Consider the following 25,288-nt stretch of genomic DNA (forward strand, 5'->3'; position numbering starts at 1 on the left):
TTGTAGTTCGGGATCTATCTTGTTTTGTCCCTTTGTCGTTTATGTTCAAACCCTTTTATCTTTTATTTCAACTAAATGAAGTGTCCCTTTCCTTTTGTGTTTCAAATAGGCGTTGTTTGTTTGTTTTATTTATACAGTACATTTTATGTTGATTCTAGTGATATGACATACATGCGGAATTTTCAGTCAGATCTTGAAATCCAGCTTAATCATGAAGTATTGAATCAGAGAGTTAAAGTTAGGAAAGAGAGCATCTGAGAAAATAGATAGAGTGCTTGGGCATTTGGTGATCAAGTTGAAGCCTTCTTTGAAAATTGAGACTTTTATTTTGAGAATCACAAGGATAAATTGGTCATCAATTGAAAGACATGTCCGAATTAGGTCAAACAGTGTCTGCGTGATCCTATCAAGAGGAACATAAAGAAAATCAACTCCACGAAAGCATGAATCATGCAATGTAATGGATGTACAAAAAATGTGGAGTTGTATGTTTGACAAGTGTGGAAGAAAAAGTGACACACATGCTAGGGGAAAGTTAGTGTTGTAAAACATGTCATAAGTGATATTGATCATGCACTTTCACATTGCATGCTATGTACTAGCATCTTCAAGGATTGATATGATGAAGGCATTTCATTCTGCTATCCAAGTATTGTGTCATCCTTTGTTTACCCCATTTGAGTTTTAATTCTATTTTCTTTCATACCCCTCTTTTGGAATCAAGATGGAGTCGAAAAGTTTCCAAAAAAAAAGTGTCAAGATAAATAGAGTCAGAAAATTCTCAAAGAGAAAGAGTCAATAAAAGAAACATAGAAGAAAAAGAAATTAGAATCAAGCAAAACAAGTTGCCAGAACTACGCGTGACCTAATTCTCCTTTTTTGGGGGTGAGATATATAGGCTGCCCTACTCAGGGCTCGGTCCAACCAAATAAACAATTTAGAATTGCGCAGTTAAAAGGAACTAGGGCATGAGTTGATCCTCATTGTTTGAGTCGATTCCAAAAGTTGTAAGTCCTACCCCATTACAAGTGTCGCTTGGGCCCCATGCCATCCTTTCTTTCTAACCCTATTCAAAATCCAAGTTATAACCAAAGAAAGACCTTCGAATCAATCTTTGAGAATGTTAAGGCTAAGCATGCAATGGATGTGATGACACATTTTAGGAACTACTCGTCTTCCTCAGCATAAGAAATCAGGAGAGAAATAAAAATGAGAGAGTCTTATTGGTGAAAACCCTCACGGGCACCATAAGACGATGGTAAGTTGAGACAGATAAAAATGAGAGAGTCTTATTGGTGAAAATCCTTACGGGCACCATAAGACGAGGGTGAGTTGAGAGAAAAATGAGAGAGGCTTGTTGGCAAAAATTCTTCAATGTGCCACTAGCCGAATGAGCTCTTCGAATGCAATGGGTTCAAGCAAGTAACTTAGTTTCAGATCCATTAACTCAACAACAATTGGCAGAGAGTTTGGATGGAAAGATCAGGCATCTTGATCTAAAATGCATGGCATAATCATTAGAGTTGACCGTCATTTCTAGATAAATTTTTTATTTCTTTATTTCAAATGGGGACATTCATTGTCTTTTCTTTATTCTTTTTCTTTTTATTTTATTTTTCTTGAGTCAGTTATCCAAATAAAAATCATTGTCATTTTTCTCTTTTCTTTGAGTCAAGTCCATGTCAAAACAAGTGAGAAAAGACTTCAAAATTGGCTACCAACTCCTTCAATTGCACAGAGCAAGACAAAAGCCAGCATATGAAAAAGACATATGCACTCATGAAAATAACAAGGTTAAAGGGTTTATTTGAGAAGCATGGGAAAACAGAGATACCGTGTTTGTTTTAGTCACTCTTAATAATCTGAGTTCGGGTCAATGGTTCAGCAAGTCAATAATATATGCTAATGGTTGGAAGCAAGGTTAAATGTGACGAGGTAAAGAGCGATCGCCGCAAAGACTAAAGCCATAAACCAGCCACCAGGTTTTAAACTCACAAGTTTTTATTGATGAAACAGGAAACATATAACCTTTAAAGCAAGGACTTCAGAACATAAGCATCAAGGGTTCAATGCCTCACTTTTACAAATGCAGGAAGCAATATTGCTGCACAGGTTTGATAATAAAATCACGGTAAAAATTTATTATCTTATATCCCTCGGAGACACACTTGTCCAGGGATTTCAAGTTTTTATTTGCTAGATGATACACTTCTTAAATTGAACTTTCACTCCTAAGAGACGTACCTTTTAGTCGAGCCATTTCCTTTGACCCCTATAAGACGTACCTTTTACTCGAGTCATTTCCCTTGATTCCTATAAGACATACCTTTTAGTCGAGTCATTTTCCTTGATTCCTATAAGATGTACCTTTTAGTCGAGTCATTTCCCCTAACCCCTAGAAGACGTATCTTTTAGTCGAGTCATCTCCTTTGATTCCTATAAGACGTACCTTTTAGTCGAGTCATTCCCCTTGATCCCTAGAAGATGTACCATTTAGTCGAGTTCTGCCCCTGATTCCTATAAGATGTACCTTTTAGTCGAGTCATCTCTCTTGATTCCTATAAGACATACCTTTTAGTTGAGTCATTCCCCTTGACCCCTAGAAGATGTACCTTTTAGTTGAGTCATTCCCCTTGACCCGTAGAAGACGTACCTTTTAGTCGAGTCATTTCTCCTTGATTCCTATGAGACGTATCTTTTAATCAAGTCATTCCCTTTGATTCCAATAAGACATAACCTTTTAGTCGAGTCATTCCCTTGATTCCTATAATGATGTGACTTTCACAAAAGTCCTTTGATGATAAACTGGGGCAAAATTTAATTCTTGTGTTTGGAACTTCACTTTTTTGGCAAATGAAATCTCTTTACAATAATCTTTGTTGGGGATAATTTTTTTTTTAGTTTTGATGTGATTTCAGGAGTTCGCCTGAAGAACAGGGCGAATAAATGAAAAGTCAAGCAACAAGGTGAAGAAGTTGAAAGTCAAGCAACAAGGTGAAGAAATTAAAAGTCAACAGATTGAAAAATATCAAATCAGGAACCCGCCTGAAAAACAAGGTGAAAAAATTGAAAATCAAGCAACAAGTTGAAGAAATTGCAAGTCAGGAGCCCGCCTGAAGAATAGGGTGATGAAAGTCAAGTCAAGAGTCTAGAGAAGCTGTATAGATAAGATTTTGTAATTTCAGTTATATTTTTAACTTGTAATTTTTATTTTTTGATGTAATTACAGAGTCGCGGACTGAAACCCTGACGAGACCTCACTCGACTTTCCAACTCAGTTGTCCTTCTTCCTTTTGTTTCTTCTTTTGAATAATGGTCGGGTCAAAATTCTGTCTCGTTGTCTACTTCTTTGTATGTAAACACTTTGTGTTTACATGCAAAGAGGGGCATGATGTAGACACGTAATTTTGTCCTTCCCTGAAAGCATTTTTACCGTTTACACCGTCTTATCACATATCCTATTTGCGTGGTAGTTTTTCCAAAAAAACAACAACAACATAAATAACTACCTCATCATTTTATTTATTTATTTATTCTTATCTTTATCCCATTTAGCAAATCCTAACAAATTTTTATCTTCTTTTAAAGAACCCAACAACCTCTACACATCAAATTAAAACACCTCACGTGACCCTCCTCACTTTTTTTTTTCTTGTCAAATAAAGAAATACACAAAAGGGAAACTTCCAGGAAATTTCTAGAAAAGATACCCATACCCCCCTTCATCCTTACCCCACAAGGCCCTTTAACATTTTCTTTCCTTTTCGGGAATATATAGAGAGGACACTAGAGAAAAGGGGGGGGGGGGGTTCATTTTTTTTTTGCCATGATCTTCTTCTTCATTCACTAAAAAAATCCCCAAGAACAATCGCCATTGACAGAACCCTTTTCAAGAAACTTCCATCGTCACTCTCACGCGCATCTCTCTCACGAAACACACATACACTCGTCAGAAAAAGAATGAGGAAAAGTAAATGAATTCGGTCGACCTCAAGCTTTCCGGCTACTGATTCGCCGGAATCAAATACTGTTTCATCGGATTCAAACACAGCAGACCCATAGCTCGCATCCCACGACGTAGAAAACCCAAATCAGCCGTCAAGCTAGCTAAAATCAGCCTACTCAACTTGATTCCAGTGACGGGCCCATCGGGTTTCGAACTCACCGACCTTCTTCATCTTAAAATCGATCCATTTTTTAGCGATTTAAGTACAAGTTTTGTTTACTCTATTGCAACTTTGTTGTGGGTTTGTCGATCCTCGTACTGATTTCGGAACTTGATTACTGTTTGGTTTCGAGGTTTCAAATTGGAGTTCAAAGGTTATCGGGTTGGAGTTGGATCATAGTCGAGATTTCATGGTATTCTTTGAGGTTTCGGAACGACTTTATTCTCTTCTTAATCAATCGAGAACATTTGGAAGGTCTATCTCTATAACTCTTGTTCCTTATTTCATTTTTATTTGGTATAATGATATTGTGATTATGTGTGTGGTAAGTATGATTGTTGGATTTGGTTGATGTCATGATTTTGTGCTTGAAGGTGTGATTGCGGTAATATGTGAAACGAATTGGAGTAATTTTGGTGTAATTGATAAAAACGAAGCTAGCAGGGGTGGAATTGAGAAATTGATAAAAGGTGAATGTAGATTAATTTTCGTTTGTTGTCTTTTTGTTTAATTCGGAATAAGCATGAATGTGATAGATTTATGATATGTTGAAATGGATAGGCAATATAGGTTCGGGTAGGCAAAATTTAGGAGTGATGTGTTGATTGAATGCTTTGAATATTTGAATGTGTGTTTTGAACGTGTTTTTTTAGTTAACTTATTTAATTCAGATGTATTCATTCGATCGGGGAATGCCCCGAGACACATTGTATTTATTCATCGGGGAATGCCCCGACGTATCATGTTGGCGAAAAATGATCGTGATGAAGGCCCGCGGCGTTGGGTAAGGCATTGGAGCTTTAGTCTAGGATAGTATAGAATAAGATTTATATTTTTCGCATTTTTCTACTTTGGACTGTATAACTGGATTGGACATTATTTTGATTTTGGATTGTTATTTGATGTGTTTGTTGCTTGTTTTATGGGTTTGATGTGGTTTATACATTCGTAGTGTCAAGTTAGCCGAAATGTTCCACCAAGCGATCGAGTCGAGGGGTGCCTAACACCTTCCCCTCGGTCAACAGAATTCCTTAGCCGGAATCTCTGTTCGCGGATCAGTTTTAAAGAATCAAAATCGTTTTGAAAAAGGATATCCAAGGGTGACTTGGCACACCCAATTTATGCCAAGTGGCAACTTTGAGTTCTGAATATAAAAGGTTATTTTTTGAAACAAATTTTCAATCTTTTGTCACTTTAACAATAAAAAACCTTTCGAAACTAAAAATCGATCTTTTTGATTGTAAAAGGGGTGTGACACCGATTAATTAGAAAAAGTCGAGCTAAATCATTAAATAGAAACAACATTACACTACTCCGACTTTATATGAAAAAATGCATCTTCTTCTTTCATCTTTATTTGTTAATTTTTTACTTGGCACATCATTGCTTAAAAATCTAATATGAAAAATTAATATGATACTCTTAATTATTTACCTCGCCTAATAATTATTCCTGGCTTTTGAAACAAACTTTTTTTTATTAATTGTGATTAATGAATTGTTATAGCATTTATAGAAAGGCTGTAACTTTGATACACCTATTTGAGCTCGTCACCTATTTGTCAACAAAAAATAAAGATTTAATAATATTTCCATATTCAATTTTTTAATCTTCGACCAAACTTATTTATTTATAGCATTCTTACAAAGGAAGAATAATAGAGCTTTTATCAACATCAGAATTACCCAACTAAAAAATTAAGAGAAGAAGACGAATTAAAATCCTTGCATTCGTTGATCAAAATCAAAAGAAATATTGATGTATTCCTTCAATTTTGCCTATATAAAATCTTAAATTTTGTCTCATGAAACTTATTTCTTTGCTGTAGAAATGAATTACATTTGATGTACTATTATGTTCAAGTAATAGTATAAATATTTGTCGTAGTATCATGTTTTAGTTTGACTTGAAAATCGAGGCTCTTCAATGGCGATTGGTTTGTGGGAATAGATTTCTACGAGAGCTCAAAAACTTATGTATTGATTTCATATTTTTTTAGAAGTTCAGAAAGTAGATGAAGAAGAGGAAGAATAGAGCCAAGAAATTTTCTGGTACCATGAAATTATAACTATTTCTGTAAGCCAAGTATGGAAAACATTTTTTTTTGTATTTAATTATGTTACCTTGGACATTTTTCTAAAACTAGTTTGATCTCATATGCCTCCCACATGGAACTTTTGATTATTTAAAAATAAATAATTTTGTCTATTGCTAATGTTTTTAATGACGTGCAAAAAGTTCAAATCGCTTCTCCAAAATCCTTCACTCTAAGATAATAATGTAAACAGAACTTATATTTTATTGTAAATGCATATATAAAGTATAAAATTTAATTTAACTATACCGTCTTGTAAATTAAAGTTTTCTTCGACGTTCAAGGGCTAAATTTCACAGCGAGATTGTATTATATATGCTAAAAGAAACCTCCCAACATAGATATTTTAGGAGTCTACATTAATTAGATCTTACATATATTTTTTTTATACCATATATTTTAGGACTCTTCCCATATACTTTAGGAGTTGAGATCATATATATAATGATAGAATAATTGTAGGAAAAAAGTGAAAAGATAATTTTATCTAAAGCGAATGTTTTAATAAAGGGCAAAAATTTCAATTCATTCTAAGGGTTTTCATATTTTTAATATATTATAAATTATAGATTATAGATATAGATATAGATGTAGATTATAGATAGATTATATATATAGATATTTAGAACTTTACCTTATATATAATTTTTTTTCTATAGTAATTTCTTTGAAGTTGGATTTTCTTTAACAATTTATTGCCATAAATTTAGGAATTCAACTAAAAATAGAAAATCTTCTCCATATATATATATATATATATATATATATATATGTATATGTATATGTATATATATATATACTAGTTTTACGAGGCCCGTGCTAAGCCCGAGCCTAAACTCAAAGTATAAAAAATAATAATTTTAATTTAAAACTATAATTTGTATCATATATATATTTTTTACTTTATAATCAGTATAATCTAATGTTATGTTAAACAAGTCATGTTGATAAATTTTCATAATTATTAAAGTTGTTAAGCACATAAGTGCCTAATTTTAAATAAAATATTAATTGTGATGAAGAAAGTATTATCAGAGATTAGAATTTATCAAAAGGTTACAAGTAACTTGATATTTATATAATGATATGATTTAAAATATTTAGTAATTACGCTCGATGAAGATCATAAATAGAAAAAATACTAAAACTTTTATAAATTTGTTAGTATGTAATTTCTTAATTATAGCTAAAAATAATTTTATTTTGATTTTTGTTGAGTTTTAACTTCGCTCATAATTTTAGAGGCAATAGTTTTCGCAAAATAATTTTTGTCATCGATAGAATCATCTAAACCAAAATCAATGATTTCAAGTTTATACTATAGTAATTATAACCTTAATTTAGAGCCTTTATATAAATTAACTAAAAATGATCTATAAGGATATTAAATGATAATTAAACTACATTAATAGATTACTCAATTCGGTCCATTAACTTATCACGTTTATTTTTTTCACGCCCCTTACAAGAGTACTCCGTTAGTCCCATTTTAATTATATATTTTGAGAACTGAATAATATAAAAAAGAACCATTTTAATTATATATTTTGAGAACTGAATAATATAAAAAAGAACTATATATGAGGTTGCAGTAGAAAATCGTTGCAAATTTTTATTTTGGATTAAAGTTAGCTTGAATATTTTTTGAGTTAAAGTGATTGTTGTTTTAAAATGAAGGGAGGTTTAACTAATTATCTAACAAGGATGAAGGGAGGTTTAACAAGTGAAATTTTGAGTTAAAGTGATTGTTGATTTAAAATAATCATCTAACAAGTGGCAAGAAGAAACCAATTATAAAAATTCAAGTAGAATAGTTTTAACAAAAAGAATAAGGGTGAAAATGAAAATATGTAATAAAAAGACACTATTAATTACCATGTGTAATAATTTTATTTCACAAAAAAATTGAAATACTAAAAAACTCCTTGTGAGGACTACCAAAATCAAGATCCTCTCTTATATATAAGTATAGTTTTTATTATTGTCAATATTCAATATTAAAAATTGAAGAAAAAAAATGTGAAAAGACAGATTTTGTACCAAATCCAATCCCAAATACCTAGATATTGAAATTTTACTCCCAAATACCATACCAAATACCAATTATCAATTTTTCGACTTGGTTCGATAATTCGATTTTTGATATTTTATGCGCAACCCTACATACGAGTTAGGGTCCAATTTTTTCTCATCTATGTTGGTTTTGTGAGTTAGGGTCCAATTTTTTCTCATCTATGTTGGTTTTGTTAGTTCAAATGATCACTGACAATACCAATCATAAATCACGCAAGGCTCATTTGATTGGAAACAAGTTACCTTGGAACTAGCTATTCTGTGATTTTATTCCAATCAAACATGCGGTAAATTCATCTTAAAATTAACTCGCTATTTGTTATTCCTCACAACAAACTAGCCTAAAATCTAGACCTGACATGTGCTCAAGCTTAAGAGCCTGAAATCTACAAATTCCAGCATTTGCGAGCTGGATAGTTCGAATTTGTCACGCATTACACCAAAAAAATCATTTAGATTTATTAAAATAAAATAAAAAACAAACGTCTTTTCCCGCCATAGAATACATCGACGTATACTAAACATAATTCTCTCTTCTTTTTTTGTCGAAACTGCTTCTCATAGTAAATTCAAATACTAGTCCTCGAACAAGTTCACTCTGATATTGAATCTTTAATCATAAAATTTCAGTCGTGCAAAGATAACATTCAGTGAAAACAATTATTCCTCATGTATGTTTTTTATCGTTTAATGAACAAAGTGATGAGAAGTAGCACAAGAAAATCAAAATTACATTGAAAAGAAAATCATCATCTTGGCATGTTATTTCTTTATTCTCAATGTAACCTGATCTTCAAAAGTGTGTGAACCATATGTTGTTTCAAATTTGGAGAGAAAAGGTGATCACGTGAAAATCAAAAAAATACCAATCTCTACCAACAGAGTCACAGCTAAACCTGTATAACTTCACTATATTTAGAAGTTCTTTAGCAATCAGCGAGTGCAATAAGCTGATCAACCACAGTTAGGTCTGCAAGCGTCTTCTTTAGCAATCAGCGAGTGCAATAAGCTGATCAACCACTGCTGGGTCTGCAAGCGTACTAGTGTCCCCAAGCTCATCCAACTGCCTGGAAGCAATTTTCCTCAGAATTCTTCTCATTATTTTCCCACTTCTCGTCTTTGGAAGACCCGGTGCCCAATGTATCTTGTCTGGTGCTGCAAAAGCCCCAATCTGACATGTGAAACAGAAAGCTTAGACAGTGGTTAGTGTTTGTACAAGCACATGTATGTTTGGCAAATCAAACTCTCCAAAGGAATAAATCATTTTATCTTCTCCAAAAATAGCCCTTTTTTCTTATATCCTACCCAATACCACTGGTTAAGTGTCAGAACCGTTCAAAGAGATGACTGCTTATACCAACTACTACTTCAGTACTGAACTCCAGAAGAAAAAAGCCACACACAAAAAAAAACTTATCTTCGTAAGAGATGAAAAGGGCATGGGTCCCAACAAATTTGCAATGGAAAGATGAAACACTAACAGCTTGAAGATTGGCGCACACATAGTAAAATTCATAGCTTCAGTCCTATGGCTAACATTTCTCTTCTTTTTGTTTTCATTCAATTAAATGAGGGCTTATTGGCAAATTTTACCCCATTGGTAGAGAGTATTCAAGCAGCCTGTCTAACAAAGGGACACAATAAGCAAACCAGATTGCCAGATAGAATGGAACAAATATACCTGGTTCCTAACAACCAGCACAAGACTTTTTCGCAGTTCATCGCTGTAAGGAACACCTTCGACCAGAGTAACAAATGCATATATCCCCTGTCCTTTAACCTTTCACGCAGACTCCAAAAGAACAGATTAGAGTAGAGAAGGGAGAACTCCATAATTAACTGAGACAAGAATTAGACCATGAAAGTACCTCATGCTCCACACCAACCACAGCTGCTTCAGCACACTGAGGATGTGAAACTAGAGCAGATTCCACTTCAGCTGTGCCAATACGATGTCCACTGCATGTGGTAAAAATACTTCATACAACAAACAAGTAGAACTACAAGTTCAACTAGCTATAAAAAATAGTACCTACAAACTACTCGCTTCCAATTGAATTAGCACTATAAAAATATGAAAATTCATGTGCAAACTATACCTCACATTAATCACATCGTCTACTCTTCCAGTGAGCCAATAGTAACCATCTTTGTCCCTGAAACAGAAATTTGATGGGAATCAGTCAAAACTGCTTCAAGAAATCAGAAGGAAAACGAATTATGCATATATGTTCCGTTATGACGACGTATATAGACAAACCAGGAGTGTACTTCACTGGAAAATACCTGCTGCAGCCATCACCACTGAAATAATAGCCAGGGAAGGAACTAAAGTATGTGGTTTCATATCTTTCGTGATCCCCATGAAGTGTTCGGAATGCCCCAGGCCACGACCTTTTCACACACAGATACCCGCTGCACTCACCTTCAATCTCAACACCTTTCTCGTCCACAATTACTGGCTGCATGATTTTAGATAACATGACCATATGTTGGAGAAAGACCATAGACCAAATTTTAGAGGGTTTTCCTTGATCCACATTATCATGATAAATAAAGAAAAATGCTGCATGACTCCAGTTTTAACTTTCCTTAGATACACAGAGTGATCATGTATTAAATCCTAAATATATTCAGCCATTCTCAAAGGTGGTATTCCGGGGCATGGGTGACACTATCACATACTTGGAGATCGGTTTCTACAATAATATCATTCCAACAATACCAAATAAAAGATTGGTTTTTAATCATACTTGGAGATCTGTTAATATCTCAGATAGGTACCTGGACTCCAAAGAAAGGAAAAGTAGCAGAACCAGGTTTCTGCGGCCACGCTCCTGGTAAAGGAGTAATCTAGAAGGAAATAATTAAGACTGAAGTAACATATTAATTTTTCTGTGGGTGATAATAATGATGAAATAAGCAGTAACTACAGATACCATGAAGCCACCAGTTTCTGTTTGCCACCATGTATCAGATATAGGACACCTTGCATCACCTATCACATTGAAAAACCACCTGCTCAAAGACAAACAAAAACTTGATGAGGCATGTCATGGATGTCTTATTTAGGGAAAAAGGGACCCACAAAAGATCTATTTGTATAGTTGACACCTCCATGCACTTGGATTGATAGGCTCACCCACACTTCCAAGCACCCGTAAAGATTTGCGTGAACGTCGAGAGACATACTGAAAAGTCAAATAAACATTATAAATATAAGTTATGCCACTTGTATTTGTTGATATTAATGTTATTAATTAGTGTTTAAATAGCTAAAGTATGGAGTTTTACCATTTCTTTTTTATGAAACAAGTATATTATTGATTGAATGGAAACACCCCACAGACAAGATGTATATATAAAGCATAAAATTTTCAAACAAAGCATAAAACAACATCCAATCATCTGTAATCTATGTCGGACTCTTCGAAAATAAACGGATGCATGTCAGACCCTTCATAAGTATTGCATTTTCGGAGGATCCAATATACACTCTGATGAGGGATACACAAGGATGAATAAAGAAAATTGTCTTTCCACTCTATTACATTGACATTTCCTTGTATTGTTCATTTCCAAATATCTTTCTTAGAGGGTGTTTGCATTGGCCTACTTTTATGTGTTTTTGGCTTTTAAGCTCTTCTTTATTTTTGAAGGTGTTTGGGAAAGACAGAAAGTACTTTTAAGCACTTCTTTTGGGCTGAAAAAGTACAAAAATAAGCCAAAAGCCAAAAGTAGGGTACTAACAACTTGTGGCTTTTAGCTTTTAGCTTATAAGCTACTTAAAAAAGCCAGTCCAAACACCCCCTTAATAGGTGAAATCATTTACTTTTTCTTTTTGGATGAAGTAACAAATTTCATTAAAAGGGTAAGCTTAGAAAACGATATGGTTCCTACAAAAGACACCTAATATTCTATACATCCTCGTGGAAGCACCAAAAAAAATACGGAATAAGAGGCTATTCCTCAATTATATGAAATCCTAACTCCAACAAAAGCTCTCCTACTTTTCTCTCCACACTGTCCATATAAGTTCTAGTGGAGCAACATCCCATGTTAAACATTGTTTCTTTCTTAGTGTTTGACATCACTCACTTGAGGCCGAACTATCTCATAATTTCTCACCACAAATGAGATGCTATCCCACTATATAAAGAGGGTGATTCACATATCCTGTTGTCTTTACACATGAAGCACCAAATAAGTAACCTTCCTCAAGTTCACTATCGTCAAAATCGCTCCTCACACAACTAACCAAGTTTTCTTTAAGAAAAAGCTTTCTACGTACCCTAGGGATCCATACCAAGATGTGTGAAAAAGCTGACTCCTTCCTAATCAAAAGTTTCTCATACTTGAGAAAAAAGACTTCATTCCCCCACCTCTATTTCTATACAACTTGATTATCCTGTGAATTTCTTTGTTTGCGAAGCAAATCGACCAAACTTTGAAATTCTTCTGCCTCCCAGCTCCTAAACCTCAAATCCTAAATCACTTGTCCCCCTTGCAGACTCCATAATTGTAGGATTCATGTTTGTGTTTGTGCATGAGATTCTTACATGTTTGGAAATATAATTCTCAAAAAATGTCCCCCGACCCCCCCACCCCCCACCCATGTTTCCAAAACTCATCTTACTCCCATCACCTACCTTGAATGAAATATTCCCAACAACAACATATCAAGTGTATTCCCACCAAGTGTGGCCTGGGGCAAGGGCGGCTCAAGCATATTCGTGGCCTAAGGCGATAATCAAACAGAGGCCTTCAAATTTTAAGAAAAAATAACTTTCTTTTAATGCAACTCTATTTTCAAAATTACATAATCGATTTTTTGTAATTATTCTTTTTTTAAGTAATAATATAATCAATGCATTTAATCTTTCTTGAGACATAGTACACTAGATATATGAACTTCTTCTAATAATTTTTTCCTTTTATATAAACAAATTATTTTTTCTATAAATAATATTCAATTTTTTTAAAAAAAATTATTTATATTATTATAAAAAATGAGGTCCCTCAAATTTGGGGGCCTCAGGAGGCCACCTATTTTTTTACAAGGTAGAGCCGCCCCTGTCTGGGGGTGTAAGTGTACGCAGTCCATACCAATACCTCGGATGAGGTAGAGAGGCTATTTTCGATAGACCAATGGCTCAAGACACAAAACAATAAAAAGGCATAATAAAAACAAAAAAAAAATGTAATAACACGCCAATAGATAATAACAGAAACAAGACATCCACAGACTAGTACAAGACACTAAGAACATGAAGCTACAAGACACACGTAATGCACTTACGACCACGGGCACGACAACAAAGCACTCCTACCTATTAGCAAGGATGTACTCCCACCACCTACTAATCCTCTATCCATCGCAACATCCTTCAACTTTTGGATATGAGAATTCTTCATTACCCAACACTCCGCTCCATACAGCATAGTTGGTCGGTCTGTTACTTTGTAGGACTTGCCTTTAAATTTAGGAGGTACCTTATCACACAAGACTCTAGAAATGAGCCTTCATTTCATCCACCCTGCAACAATACGGTGTGAGACATCCTCATTAATCTCTACATTTACTTGGGCCATAAACAAGATACTTGAAACTATCTCCTTTTCGAATGACTTGGGAATCCAGCTTCACTACCACGTCCGTCTCAAGCGTCAACTCATTGAACTTGCACTCCAAATACTCCGTCTTAGTCCTGCTCAACCTAAACCTTTTAGACTCTAGGGGTTGTATCCAAACCTCCAATTTATCATTAACACCTCCCCAAGTCTTGTCAATTAGAACAACATTATCTGCAAATAACATACACCAAGGCACCTCCCCTTGAATATGCCGTGTCAAGAAGATGACCCCAGATAATTCTAGTGAACTCATTTCTCTATTTTGATGAAGTGTTTAAGATATCACAAAGGCATTAAGAAGATAAATAGTTACAAAAGAGGAGATATCAGTTTATACGACTAAAGAGCTGACAGATCCAAAGATTTATCATAAGACTAAAGAGCTAATAAAATCCCAAAAAGATCTGGGTCATACACGGGTACGATTAACTTAGCTAAAGAGAGTAGCCAGACATCTGCCTTGAGATTGAAGCTGGCAGATTGCAATACTATCAAAATAATTTTGGTTTCTTTTTAGCCATAAGCACCACAAAACACAAGAAAGAACCATAGAGCAGATTCTTCTGATGGCCTTCCCAACTTTCCATGAACTCCAACAGACAAAAAGTTCCCTGACAGTGCAAGGCATAGGCCATTATAGACCAAAAAGAGAGAGGAACATATTCCACACATTTGTAGCAATTGGACAGTGAAAGAACGGGTGGTTAATGGACTCAGAGATGCAATGGCACATGTAACATCTGTTAGCTAGAAGAAATTTCCTTTTCATGAGATTGTCTAGAGTTAAACAAGCTCATTTTAAGGTGATCAAGTACAAACAAGAATCTTTGGGTGGTAATTTAGTTTTCCAGATGAATTTTCAAGACCATTGGTTATTCAAATCATTGTTTGAGCTCAGAAGTTGGTAACCTTCTTTGACAGAGTAAGAAACATGCTTGTCACGGCTCCACTTACGTCTGTCACTTCTATGAGTGAGAACTGGACTACTTTGCAAACTCCCAATCTATGCTATCATGTCTTCACTTTCCCAGTCATTAGGTGTCTTATTAGGTGTCGATTCCATGAGTTGTCCTCCCAATTCTGAGCAATGATTGAATCTAGATTAGTAGTTATAGGAACAACCTGGGAAAGGCATCCTTAAGAGTATTAGAGCCAAGCCATTTGTCTTTCTGGCATAGAAGATGAGCCCCATTTTCCACTTGCGAGGAAGAGTTGAGAAAGAACTCATCCCACAATCCACTGATATATTTCCACAATCCAGACTCATTAAGGAATTAAAACTGGGTTGAAGCACCAATGGCTAGTGCTACCACATTCAGCTCGGATAATCTCCTTCCAAAGGCCAACATCATCTTGATTAAACCTCCAATGCCATTTCATTAACATACACATTTGTTGTGTACTACTAAATCCTTTTCACCAAGACAACTTGATTAGATGAAATTTTTGACTTCCACTGTTACCTTTCCATAAAAAAGACCTCCTTAACTTGTCGAGTTAATCTTGAACCTCGGTATTCAAAACAAAGACATAAATAAGTTGGAATACTATCAAGAATACAGTTGATGAGTGTTACTCCACTACCAAGAGAAAGGTATTGTCATTTCCACGAGGCCAACCTTTCCTCAAACTTTTCAATGACCACGTTTCAAATCTCTACTGATCTGTGACTAGCACCTAGCACCTTGGGGGAGACATCCTAGCACCTAAGAAGACACGTCTCTCATATAAGAGTTAAAAGTAAATTGTTAAGCTTCTCTATTACTCAACATTGAAAATTTCTCGTGCACTCATATGAAAGCATGAATAAGTGCCTCCCATACGAGAAGTATATATGCCATGGACAATATAAAATGCCTTTCCATCAAATCAATTCTTCTAAGTATATAGATAATCATGAGTCATGAATGTCAAGCCAATCAAGTGGTTTGCTCATTTCTTACAACTCGCTCCCAAGAGTAGTCCTAGTTAAATTGTAGGAAGAGATCCCACCTAAAACTAAGGAGTTCTATTGGTGCTTCAATAGAGTTGAGTCATGTCTACATCACAAAATACAAGTGAATCATTTGCAAAGAACAAGTGAGAAACTTGAGCATATCTAGAGTCCTTGAAGAAGCTAAGAAATCCTTCGATCAATCCCTTACTTTCATCTTGCTTAATGCTTCCATAAGCAAAACAAATAACATGGGTGTGATAGAGGGAGAAAAAAAAGAAAACATACACCAGTCGTGGCTATATGTGCAAATACTTGAGAGAGGATGTGAATGAGTCCGCTAAGATAGCTTACATTGGACCACTTTAAAGATATCATGTTAACTGGGCTTAAGACGGAAAAAAAATATGTCTAGGATAGGATGTAGATCTTTTGCATTTATGTGGGTACTATGGCGAGCAAGAAATGCTAGAGTATTTGAGGAAACATCTTGCAAAAATTACGACAAACTTCATCTTTGTTAATTTTTTTATTGCATCGATGAGGTTCCAGTCAACCTAGATAACTAACTGTTATTTGCAAATAAGAATATTTTTTGGGGAGGTTCTTGACTTTCCTATATGACATATACCAGAGTTCTTCCTCCGAGAATTTCTTTTGCAACCACCCTCCATTGTTCGCACTGTTGCCAAATTCTATTCCTTCTAAAGTTGTTCAAACTGTTTATCTTCTGAACAAAGATATATAGAATCTCTCACTATTCATCCACTTTCTTTTCACCCGATTACTTCCCTTCCCATGCTTATACTGCATCCACATAATTCTTCTCTTGGTAAGGTTCTAATGGATGAAAGAAATTTGTTTTACAATATTCCCTTTTTAATCACAACACGCTCGTTTATTTTCGCCAATCGATCTTTGAGAAATTGCATGTTTGCTAGTTCCCCTTCAACTTCTTCCTCGTTTAACAATAAGCCCCATTACGCCCATTTTCTTAATATTTTTCATTGGATCCATCCTTTTTTATTTCCATTCTCCCAAACATTTTCCTATTCCATCTTCTCAATTCCCTATTCTGCAAATTCTATTTTCTGGCAAACAAAAAAATTGTGCGCGATCCCCCCGCACCGACTTGGTGTCCTCTCCACCAGCTCATTACTAAATCCACAAGTTTTCCGACATTAAACACATATTTCTGGATTTGAATTAAACCTGATTTCTTTTTGTCCTACTACAATAAAGTATTCTGGGGGTGTGATCCAAAGCTAATTCGAAATGCAGACACTTTGACATTCTCGAAGATTTCTCCCAACCTATTGCAGTGAGCAGTCTATCTAGTTTGAGTCAGTGCTAAGTGAATTTTTAATCTACCACAGGTAAATCCACAAGTTAGTGAAGATTAACATGTCAAAGTGTTCCATTACCCTAGAAAACTGCTCCATCCTATACTTGAATGCCATGGAGTTCCCAAATTTGACCCCTCACCAATTGGCTTAATCCTCACAATTTTGAACAAGGAACTTCCCATAACTCTTCCCTTCCTCTAATCCTAAAAGACCAACATTCGCTCATGCTCACCCCCTATCCCTTGTCAAAAAACCATCTCCCTAACCCGCTCAACTCCCCCCCTCCCCCAAACCCACCACCACCAGACTAAAACACTCCTAATAATTGGTAGTATCTCCTAGTTTTTCTATCTTGTACACACCACATTAGTGATGTCACTTTTGTTTGGGTCACTCATCTCCCCTCATTCTTGTTGTTGCTAGTTTAATCTATTAGATCAGGTATACATTTGTTTGCTTAACTATGCCAACACATCTCCTCACATGCAAGTTTAATCCTTTTCATGGAACACGTGCATATTTTTTTATGGACGGCAATTGTGAGAGTTCGAACCGGGGATCTCCATCTACTACAATACTATATTAAATTGTGTGACTACCCAAGTAATTCCAACTCAAAGTAACTATAGGAACACGATGTATTTGGCCTTCAAAACAGATGCATAGAAGGAGAGTTTTAAGATCAAAAATGGAAGAAGGATTGAGGAGGCAAGTTGCAGGGAGGAAATGAGGAAAAAGTGAGAAGAGGACAGAGTAATTGTAGACATAATAAAGTGTGCAATCATTAACAGCTCTTTGGCATAAACTATGTTTGAAACATCAGTTTCCAAAGTTGTATCTTTTCTTTTCTAAATTTAATTACTGTAAAAATATGAGTACGAATAAGAATAGTATATAAAATCCTACATAGAAAAGGATTATATTGTAAAAAAGGGCAGCCTAGTGCACTAAAGCTACCGCTATGCGCGGTGTCCTGGGAAGGGCCCCACCACAAGGGTGTATTGTATGCAGCCTTACCTTGCATTTCTGGCAGAGGCTGTTTCCAAGGCTTGAACCCATGACCTCCTGGTTACATACAACAACTTTACCAGTTAAACACACAATTCAATAATATTTTTTTCTCCATTATTTCTCACATGGTATTAGAGCATTGGTGAGAAACTTCAAAAAAAAAAAAAAAAACTCAGTCACCATACGTCAATTTCCGGTGACTGATTTGTGTCATTATTATTTTCTGGGTTGTGTGAAAAATACAACACCTTCAAGAGGATCGAGAAGCTCAGGCGACAAAAACCCAACCAAAACCACCGAAAAATTACAAGCCATGCGCTCCCACGCGCCTACCGGAACTCTGTTTTTCCAACAAGATTTGTCTCGCACGTCGCGCGTGACCCTTTCTCAGATTGAATTTTTAAGTTGTTCCTTTTTTTTAAGGTCACCCAGCTGTTCCGACCCCCCACCAGTTTCCTTTTTCGAATTCCGATCGCCGAAACCCTAATTTCGGTGACTTCACATTTTTTTTAGCGAAATTTCAACAATATTCGACATCCAGATTTTGTTTCTTGGTATTATCAAGTCAAAATTTCCAAGATGTTTGTTGGGTCCAAAAATACTGGAATTGAAAGCTCAAGTCCTGTGATTACTTCTAAACCATTAATGGGAAGTTTAAATTATTTAGCACGGGCTTCCATAGTTGAGTTGTGGTGCAAAGGTCAAAGGTGTCCAAGATCACTTAAAGATCAAGGCTAGTGTGGTAGATGAAAAGGCAAAATCTAGCGCGGAAGATGCGAAATCCAAAGAACAATGGGAAAAAGTTGACACTCAATTATGTAGTCTTTTGTGGCGATCTATTGATTCCAAGTTGATGCCCTTGTTTCGCCCATTCCAAACAAGTTATTTAGTTTGGGAAAAGGCTCGTGCTTGATACACTAATGACATATCTCATTTTTACAATGTGATATCTCGAACGACTAACTTGAAGAAACAAGAATCTGATATGTCTACTTACTTGGGACAAGTACAAGTAGTCATGAGAGAATTTGATACATTGATGTCCATCACTGTGGATATGTAAAAACAACAAGAGCACAGACAGATGTTTTTAGTTTTTACACTCGCTACTGACCAGGATTCAGTACGTGATCGAATTTTAGCTAGTCTCACGGTTCCATAAATTGATAGTTATTCTCTCGTCTGCTTCGACCTGTCGCATCTCCCAGACCAAGTAATTTCATCCATCACCATTGACCCCTCAATTCTTGCATCTCAAACCATAGCATTGGCGAGGAGGAGGTCGTTCTCGAAAATCTCGATCAAAGTGTAGTTATTGTCATAAAATTAGACACACTTAGGATATATATCATATTTTGCATGGTTCACCACCCAGTTATGATCCTATTGCTGTAAAAGATCATAACTCATCCTACTACATGAGTTCCTTTGGAATCAAGCAAGCAAGTAGACATCTCCACAACCTAATCAACCATTCAATAATGCTCATATTGCCCAGACAGAATATGATGAATTCTTTCAGTATCGAGCAAGTAAGCAGACATCTCCACAAGTAGTTGCTTAGCCTGATGCTTTTGTTGCTGGTAATTCTTTTGCTTGTGTTTCACAGTCTATTACTCTTGGATCATGGGTCGTGAACTCAGGTGCTTCTGATCATATTTCTGATAACAAATCACTTCTGTCTGATATTGTTTATTTGCAATCTCTTCCTGCTATTACTTTAGCCAATGGGGTCCGAACAAAACCAAAAGGAGTTGGACAAGCCAAACCCTTATCTTCTGTGACTCTCTGTTCTTTATGTCGTTGGTTGTCCTTTTAATCTTGCATCTATTAGTCATTTAACACGTGTCTTTCATTGTAATATAACACTTTTTGATGATCTTTTCTAATGCAGGACTGCAATACAAGACAGACGATTGGCACAGGACATGAATCACAAGGCCTCTTCAAATTCCTTCACAGCATGCTCTGTTACAGATCCTCTAGACCTAATTCACAAACGTTTGGAAACATTTGAGTCTATCTAAGCTACAGAAGATGGTGCCTGGTTTGTTTAGTTTATCCACATTAGATTACGAGTCATGTCAACTTGGGAAACACACCCGTGCTACTTTTTCACGTAGTATTGATAGCTGTTTCGAGTCTATTTTCTCATTAGTTCATACTGATGTTTGGGGTCCAGTAGAGTCAGTTCACCCTTAGGTTTTCGTTATTTTGTTAGTTATATTGATGACTTTTCAAGATGTACTTAGGTTTTCTTAATGAAAGATCGTTCTGAGTTATTTTCTAAATTCAAAAATTTCTGTGCTGAAATACAAAATCAATTTGGTGTTTCTATGTGTACTTTTCGTAGGAATAATGCTTTACAATACTTTCCTCTCAGTTTCAGGAGTTTATGACTCATCAAGGAATTATTCACCAGATATCTTGTCCGAAAACCCTTAGCAAAACGGTATAGCAGAAAGGAAAAATAGGCATCGTCTTGAGACTGCTCACTCTCTTCTCATATGTTCTGCTGCATTTTTGGGGCAATGCAGTCCTCACATCCTGCTATCTAATTAATAGAATGTTATTATCTTCCATTCAAAATCAGGTTCCCCATTCCACACTGTTTCCACAGTCACATCTCTACTCTATCCCCCGTGTCTTTGAGAGCACATGTTTTTATCATAAATTAACCCTTCGTGCTCTCAAGTGCGTCTTCCTTGGTTATTCTCGAGTTCAAAAAGGATATCGTTGCTATTCACCAGATCTTCGTTACTACCTTGTGTTTGCCGATGTCAAATTTTTTGAATCTCAACCTTACTATACATCTTCTGATCACCCTGATAGCTCTGAGGTCTTACTCGTATCTCCAGTCTTACCACACCAACCTTTGAGGAATCAACAATTACTTCTACACCTCCACCTGCAGTGCCACCACTTCTGACTTATTATCTTCGTCCGCGTCCAACATTAGTCACAGATGATTCATGTCATGCGTCAGACGTTGCGCCAATCAGTTGTACTTTGAAAAGGTATATGTTCCACTCGTAATGCTAACCCACATTATACTTTCTTAAGTTATCATCGCCTATCATCACCCCAATATGCTTTTGTATCATCTTTGTCCTCTATTTCCATCCCTAAGACTATAGGTGAAGCACTTTCTTGTTCAGGATGGAAGCAGGCTATGATAGATGAGATGTTTGCTTTACATTCGAGTGGTACTTGGAAGCTTGTTTCTCTTCTAGCAGGTAAATCTACTTTTGGTTGTCGTTGGGTTTATGCAGTCAAAGTTGGTCCAGACAGTCAGGTTGATCGGCTTAAGGCTCACCTTCTTGCCAAAAGATACACACAAATATTTGGGTTTAATTATAGTGACACTTTCTCTCCCGTGGCTAAAATAACATCTGTCCATCTTTTCCTATCTTTTGTTGTCGTTCGTCATTGGCCTCTTGCCTCTTTATCAGTTGGACGTTAAGAATGTTTTTCTGCATGGTGATGTTGAGGAAGAAGTTTATATAGAGCAACCGCCTGATTTTGTTGCTCGGGGGAGTCTAATAGCCTTGTATGTCGATTGCGTAGGTCATTTATGGTCTGAAACAGTCCCTTCGAGACTGGTTTGGAAAGTTTAGCACAGTAATTCAGCAGTTTGGCATGATTCGTAGTGGAGCTGATCATTCAGTGTTTTATCGGCACTCTGAACCAGATCTGTGTATTTGTTGGTGGTTTATGTTGACGATATCGTTATCAACGGCAATGATCAAGTTGGTATCACTAATTGAAGCAACATCTCTTTCAGCATTACCAGAATAAAGACCTCGGCAGACTGAAATATATTTTAGGTATTGAAGTTGCTCAGTCCAAATAAGGTATTGTTATTTATCAACACAAGCATGCCTTATACATTCTTGAGGAGACAGGAATGATAGGATGTGGACCAAATGACACTTCTATGGACCAAAATGCTGAACTTCTGCCAGGGCGGGGGAACGTGATCCTGGAAGGTATAGGCGGTTGGTTGCAAAGTTGAATTACCTCACAGTGACTAGACCTGACATATTTTTTCCTGTGTTGTAAGTCAGGTTATGACTTCCCCTTGTGATAGTTATTCAGATACAATTGTTCGTATTCTGCGGTATATAAAGTCAACTTCAGGTAAAGGACCACTCTTCAAGGATCGAGGTCGTGAGCATATCATTGGATATACATGCTGATTGGGCAGGATCACCCTTTGATAGACGTTCTACATCCGGATATTGTGTTTTAATAGAAGGTAATTTGGTGTCTTGAAAGAGTAAGAAACAAAGTGTGGTTGCTCGATCTAGTGTAGAATATCAAGCAATGGTTGTAGCAACTTGTGAGCCTGTTTGGATTAAACAATTGTTGAGAGAACTAAAATTTGGAGAAACCAGTGAGATGGAACTTGTGTGTGATAATCAAGCAGCCCTGCATATCGCATCAAATCCAATGTTTCATGAGAGGACTAAACATATAGAGATTGATTGTCACTTTATCTAAGAAAAGATATTCTCAAGATATATTGTTACAAAATTTGTGAAGTCAAGTGATCAACTTGCAGATATCTTCACCAAGCCCCTCAACGGTCATCGTATTAATTACATTGTAATAGGCTAGGTACATATGACTTGTATGCACCAACTTGAGGGTGGTGTTTTGAATATGAGTAGGAATAGGAATAGTATACAAAAAAAAAGATTATAATGTAGTGTCTATTAATAGGATCTCAATGTAATTATGTAAACACACAATTCAATAATATTTTTTTCTCCATTATTTCTCACAATTATGAAAAGACACTCGATAATAGATTTTTCCATTTACTTGATTATATCCTCGGGCTTATCATGCACACTGCATGATATCTCAATAGGACTCACGCTCTTGTACAAGGTGTGTTTTTTGTTTGTGTAGCCACTAAACCAGCTCTATAATTGACATTAAAATGCCGGTTATTCTAACTACATACAATGAAAAAGTATGTTGGAAGTACTGAACAACAACTATCTAAACATCAATGAAAATAAGTAGATGTATACTTGCCTCATCTCCCTCACGCATCAGAGATCTCACCAGTGTTGGAGCTGTATAAAATATAGAAACCTTATACTTATCAACAATATCCCAACAACGTCCGACATCTGGATAATTTGGGGCCTACAAAATAAACATAACAAAATGTTAGGAAGAAGATGCTAGGCAAGTGAAAACCTTGCACAAAGACGTTATATATAAGCAAATTTTTCAATTCTAAAACTAAAAAAGTAGATGGCAAAACATCTTCCATAGGACAAGAAAATTCAAAACCAAAAACCTAAATATAAATGGGTCAGCATGTGTATTATTATCGCTATTAAGAGGAGAAAAGAATCAGAAAAATTGCCTAATGCACTGCATTAATTTATTAAATCAGAAAAACTGGATGAAAAAAAAAAAAAAAAAAAACAGAAATGGAAATTTCACTAGTACAATTATATTAATAACGTAAAAATGATAAATTCAATTAAGTATAACAAACTGGAAAAAACAAAAACAAGAAAGAACAACAACAACAACAACAAACCCAGTGTATTCCCACCTAGTGGGGTCTGGGGGGTAAGATGTACGCAGTCCATACCTCTACCTCTGATGAAGTAGAAAGGCTGTTTCCGATAGACCCCCGGCTCAAGACACGAGATACCACACAAATACATAGTAAAGCACAGAAGCAGATTACATAACATAAATACGGCACCCATAAGTAATATAAAACAGAGGAAAGCAGAGGAAAGCACACAGATTCGTAATAAAACATGGAACACGGAAGACGGAATCATAACAGGAATAAAAACCCCACCAAGTAATTCTCTACACTAGCAACCCAAACTGGCCCTAATCCTCTGCCGAAATTCGCGCCCTCCAGACCTTCCTATCTAGGGTCATGTCCTCGGTGAGCTGTAACTGTTCCATGTCCCGCCTAATCACCTCGCCCCAGTACTTCTTCGGCCTACCCCTACCCCGCCTAAAACCATCCAACGCAAGCCTCTCACACCTACGGACCAGGGCATCCATGCCCCTCCTCTTCACGTGTCCGAACCATCTCAATCGTGCTTCCCGCATCTTGCACTCCACTGAAGTCACACCAACCTTTTCCTGAATAGTCTCATTCCGAACTCTATCTCCTCTAGTCAGTCCACACATCCAGCGCAACATCCGCATTTCTGCCACCTTCATTTTTTGGATGTGGGAGTTCTTAACTGGCCAACACTCCGCTCCATACAACAAGGCCGGACGGACTACCACCCTGTAGAATTTGCCTTTAAGCTTGGGCGGCACCTTCTTATCACACAGCACCCCCGACGCGAGTTTCCACTTCATCCATCCCGCCCCAATACGGTGCGAGACATCCTCGTCAATCTCACCGTTACTCTGGATCACGGACCCAAGATACTTGAACTTATCCCTCTTACATACCTCCTGTGCTTCCAGCTTCACTACTACCTCATTCTCCCGCCTCACGTCATTAAACTTGCATTCCACATACTCTGTCTTGCTTCTGCTCACCCTGAACCCTTTAGACTCAAGAGTTTGCCTCCACACCTCTAATTTGTCATTCACACCCCCTCGAGTCTCATCTATCAGAACTACATCGTCTCTAAAAAGCATACACCACGGCACCTCCCCTTGAATGCGCCGCGTCAACACATCCATCACCAACGCAAACAAAAAGGGACTAAGAGTAGATCCCTGATGCAATCCTGTCAGGACAGTGAAATGCTCTGAGTCTCCTCCCGCCGTCCTCACCTGGGTTTTCGCTCCATCATACATATCCTTAATTACTCTGGTATATGCCAGCGGTACTCCACTCACCTCCAAGCATCTCCAAAGCACCTCCCTGCGGACTTTGTCGTATGCCTTCTCCAGATCGATAAACACCATGTGCAGATCCTTCTTCCGCTCCCTATACTGCTCCACCAACCTCCGCACCAAGTGGATTGCCTCCGTCGTCGAGCGGCCGGGCATAAATCCAAACTGGTTTTCCGAAATA

The 25,288-nt window shown here is 36.5% G+C and overlaps 1 protein-coding gene across 2 annotated transcripts in view; it reads right to left on the reverse strand.

Moving 5' to 3' along the window:
* Positions 1-8,980: 8,980 nt before the first annotated feature.
* Positions 8,981-25,288, reverse strand: part of LOC107860795 (acetyl-coenzyme A synthetase, chloroplastic/glyoxysomal) — a 30,136-nt gene continuing 13,828 nt past the window's right edge. The window contains exons 10-18 of one of the 2 annotated variants that reach the window (XM_016706272.2): positions 23,305-23,418; positions 11,449-11,525; positions 11,274-11,352; positions 11,119-11,187; positions 10,621-10,796; positions 10,434-10,490; positions 10,203-10,293; positions 10,016-10,114; positions 8,981-9,505 (exon numbers count right to left, since the gene is read on the reverse strand). In XM_016706272.2, coding sequence (XP_016561758.2) covers positions 9,320-9,505; positions 10,016-10,114; positions 10,203-10,293; positions 10,434-10,490; positions 10,621-10,796; positions 11,119-11,187; positions 11,274-11,352; positions 11,449-11,525; positions 23,305-23,418 — 948 coding nt within the window. In that variant the 3' untranslated portion in view covers positions 8,981-9,319. The remainder of the gene's footprint in view (positions 9,506-10,015; positions 10,115-10,202; positions 10,294-10,433; positions 10,491-10,620; positions 10,797-11,118; positions 11,188-11,273; positions 11,353-11,448; positions 11,526-23,304; positions 23,419-25,288) is intronic. The other variant, XM_016706273.2, reaches the window with a different exon arrangement.

Source organism: Capsicum annuum, chromosome 2, assembly GCF_002878395.1.
Source record: "Capsicum annuum cultivar UCD-10X-F1 chromosome 2, UCD10Xv1.1, whole genome shotgun sequence".
Lineage (NCBI taxonomy): Eukaryota > Viridiplantae > Streptophyta > Magnoliopsida > Solanales > Solanaceae > Capsicum > Capsicum annuum.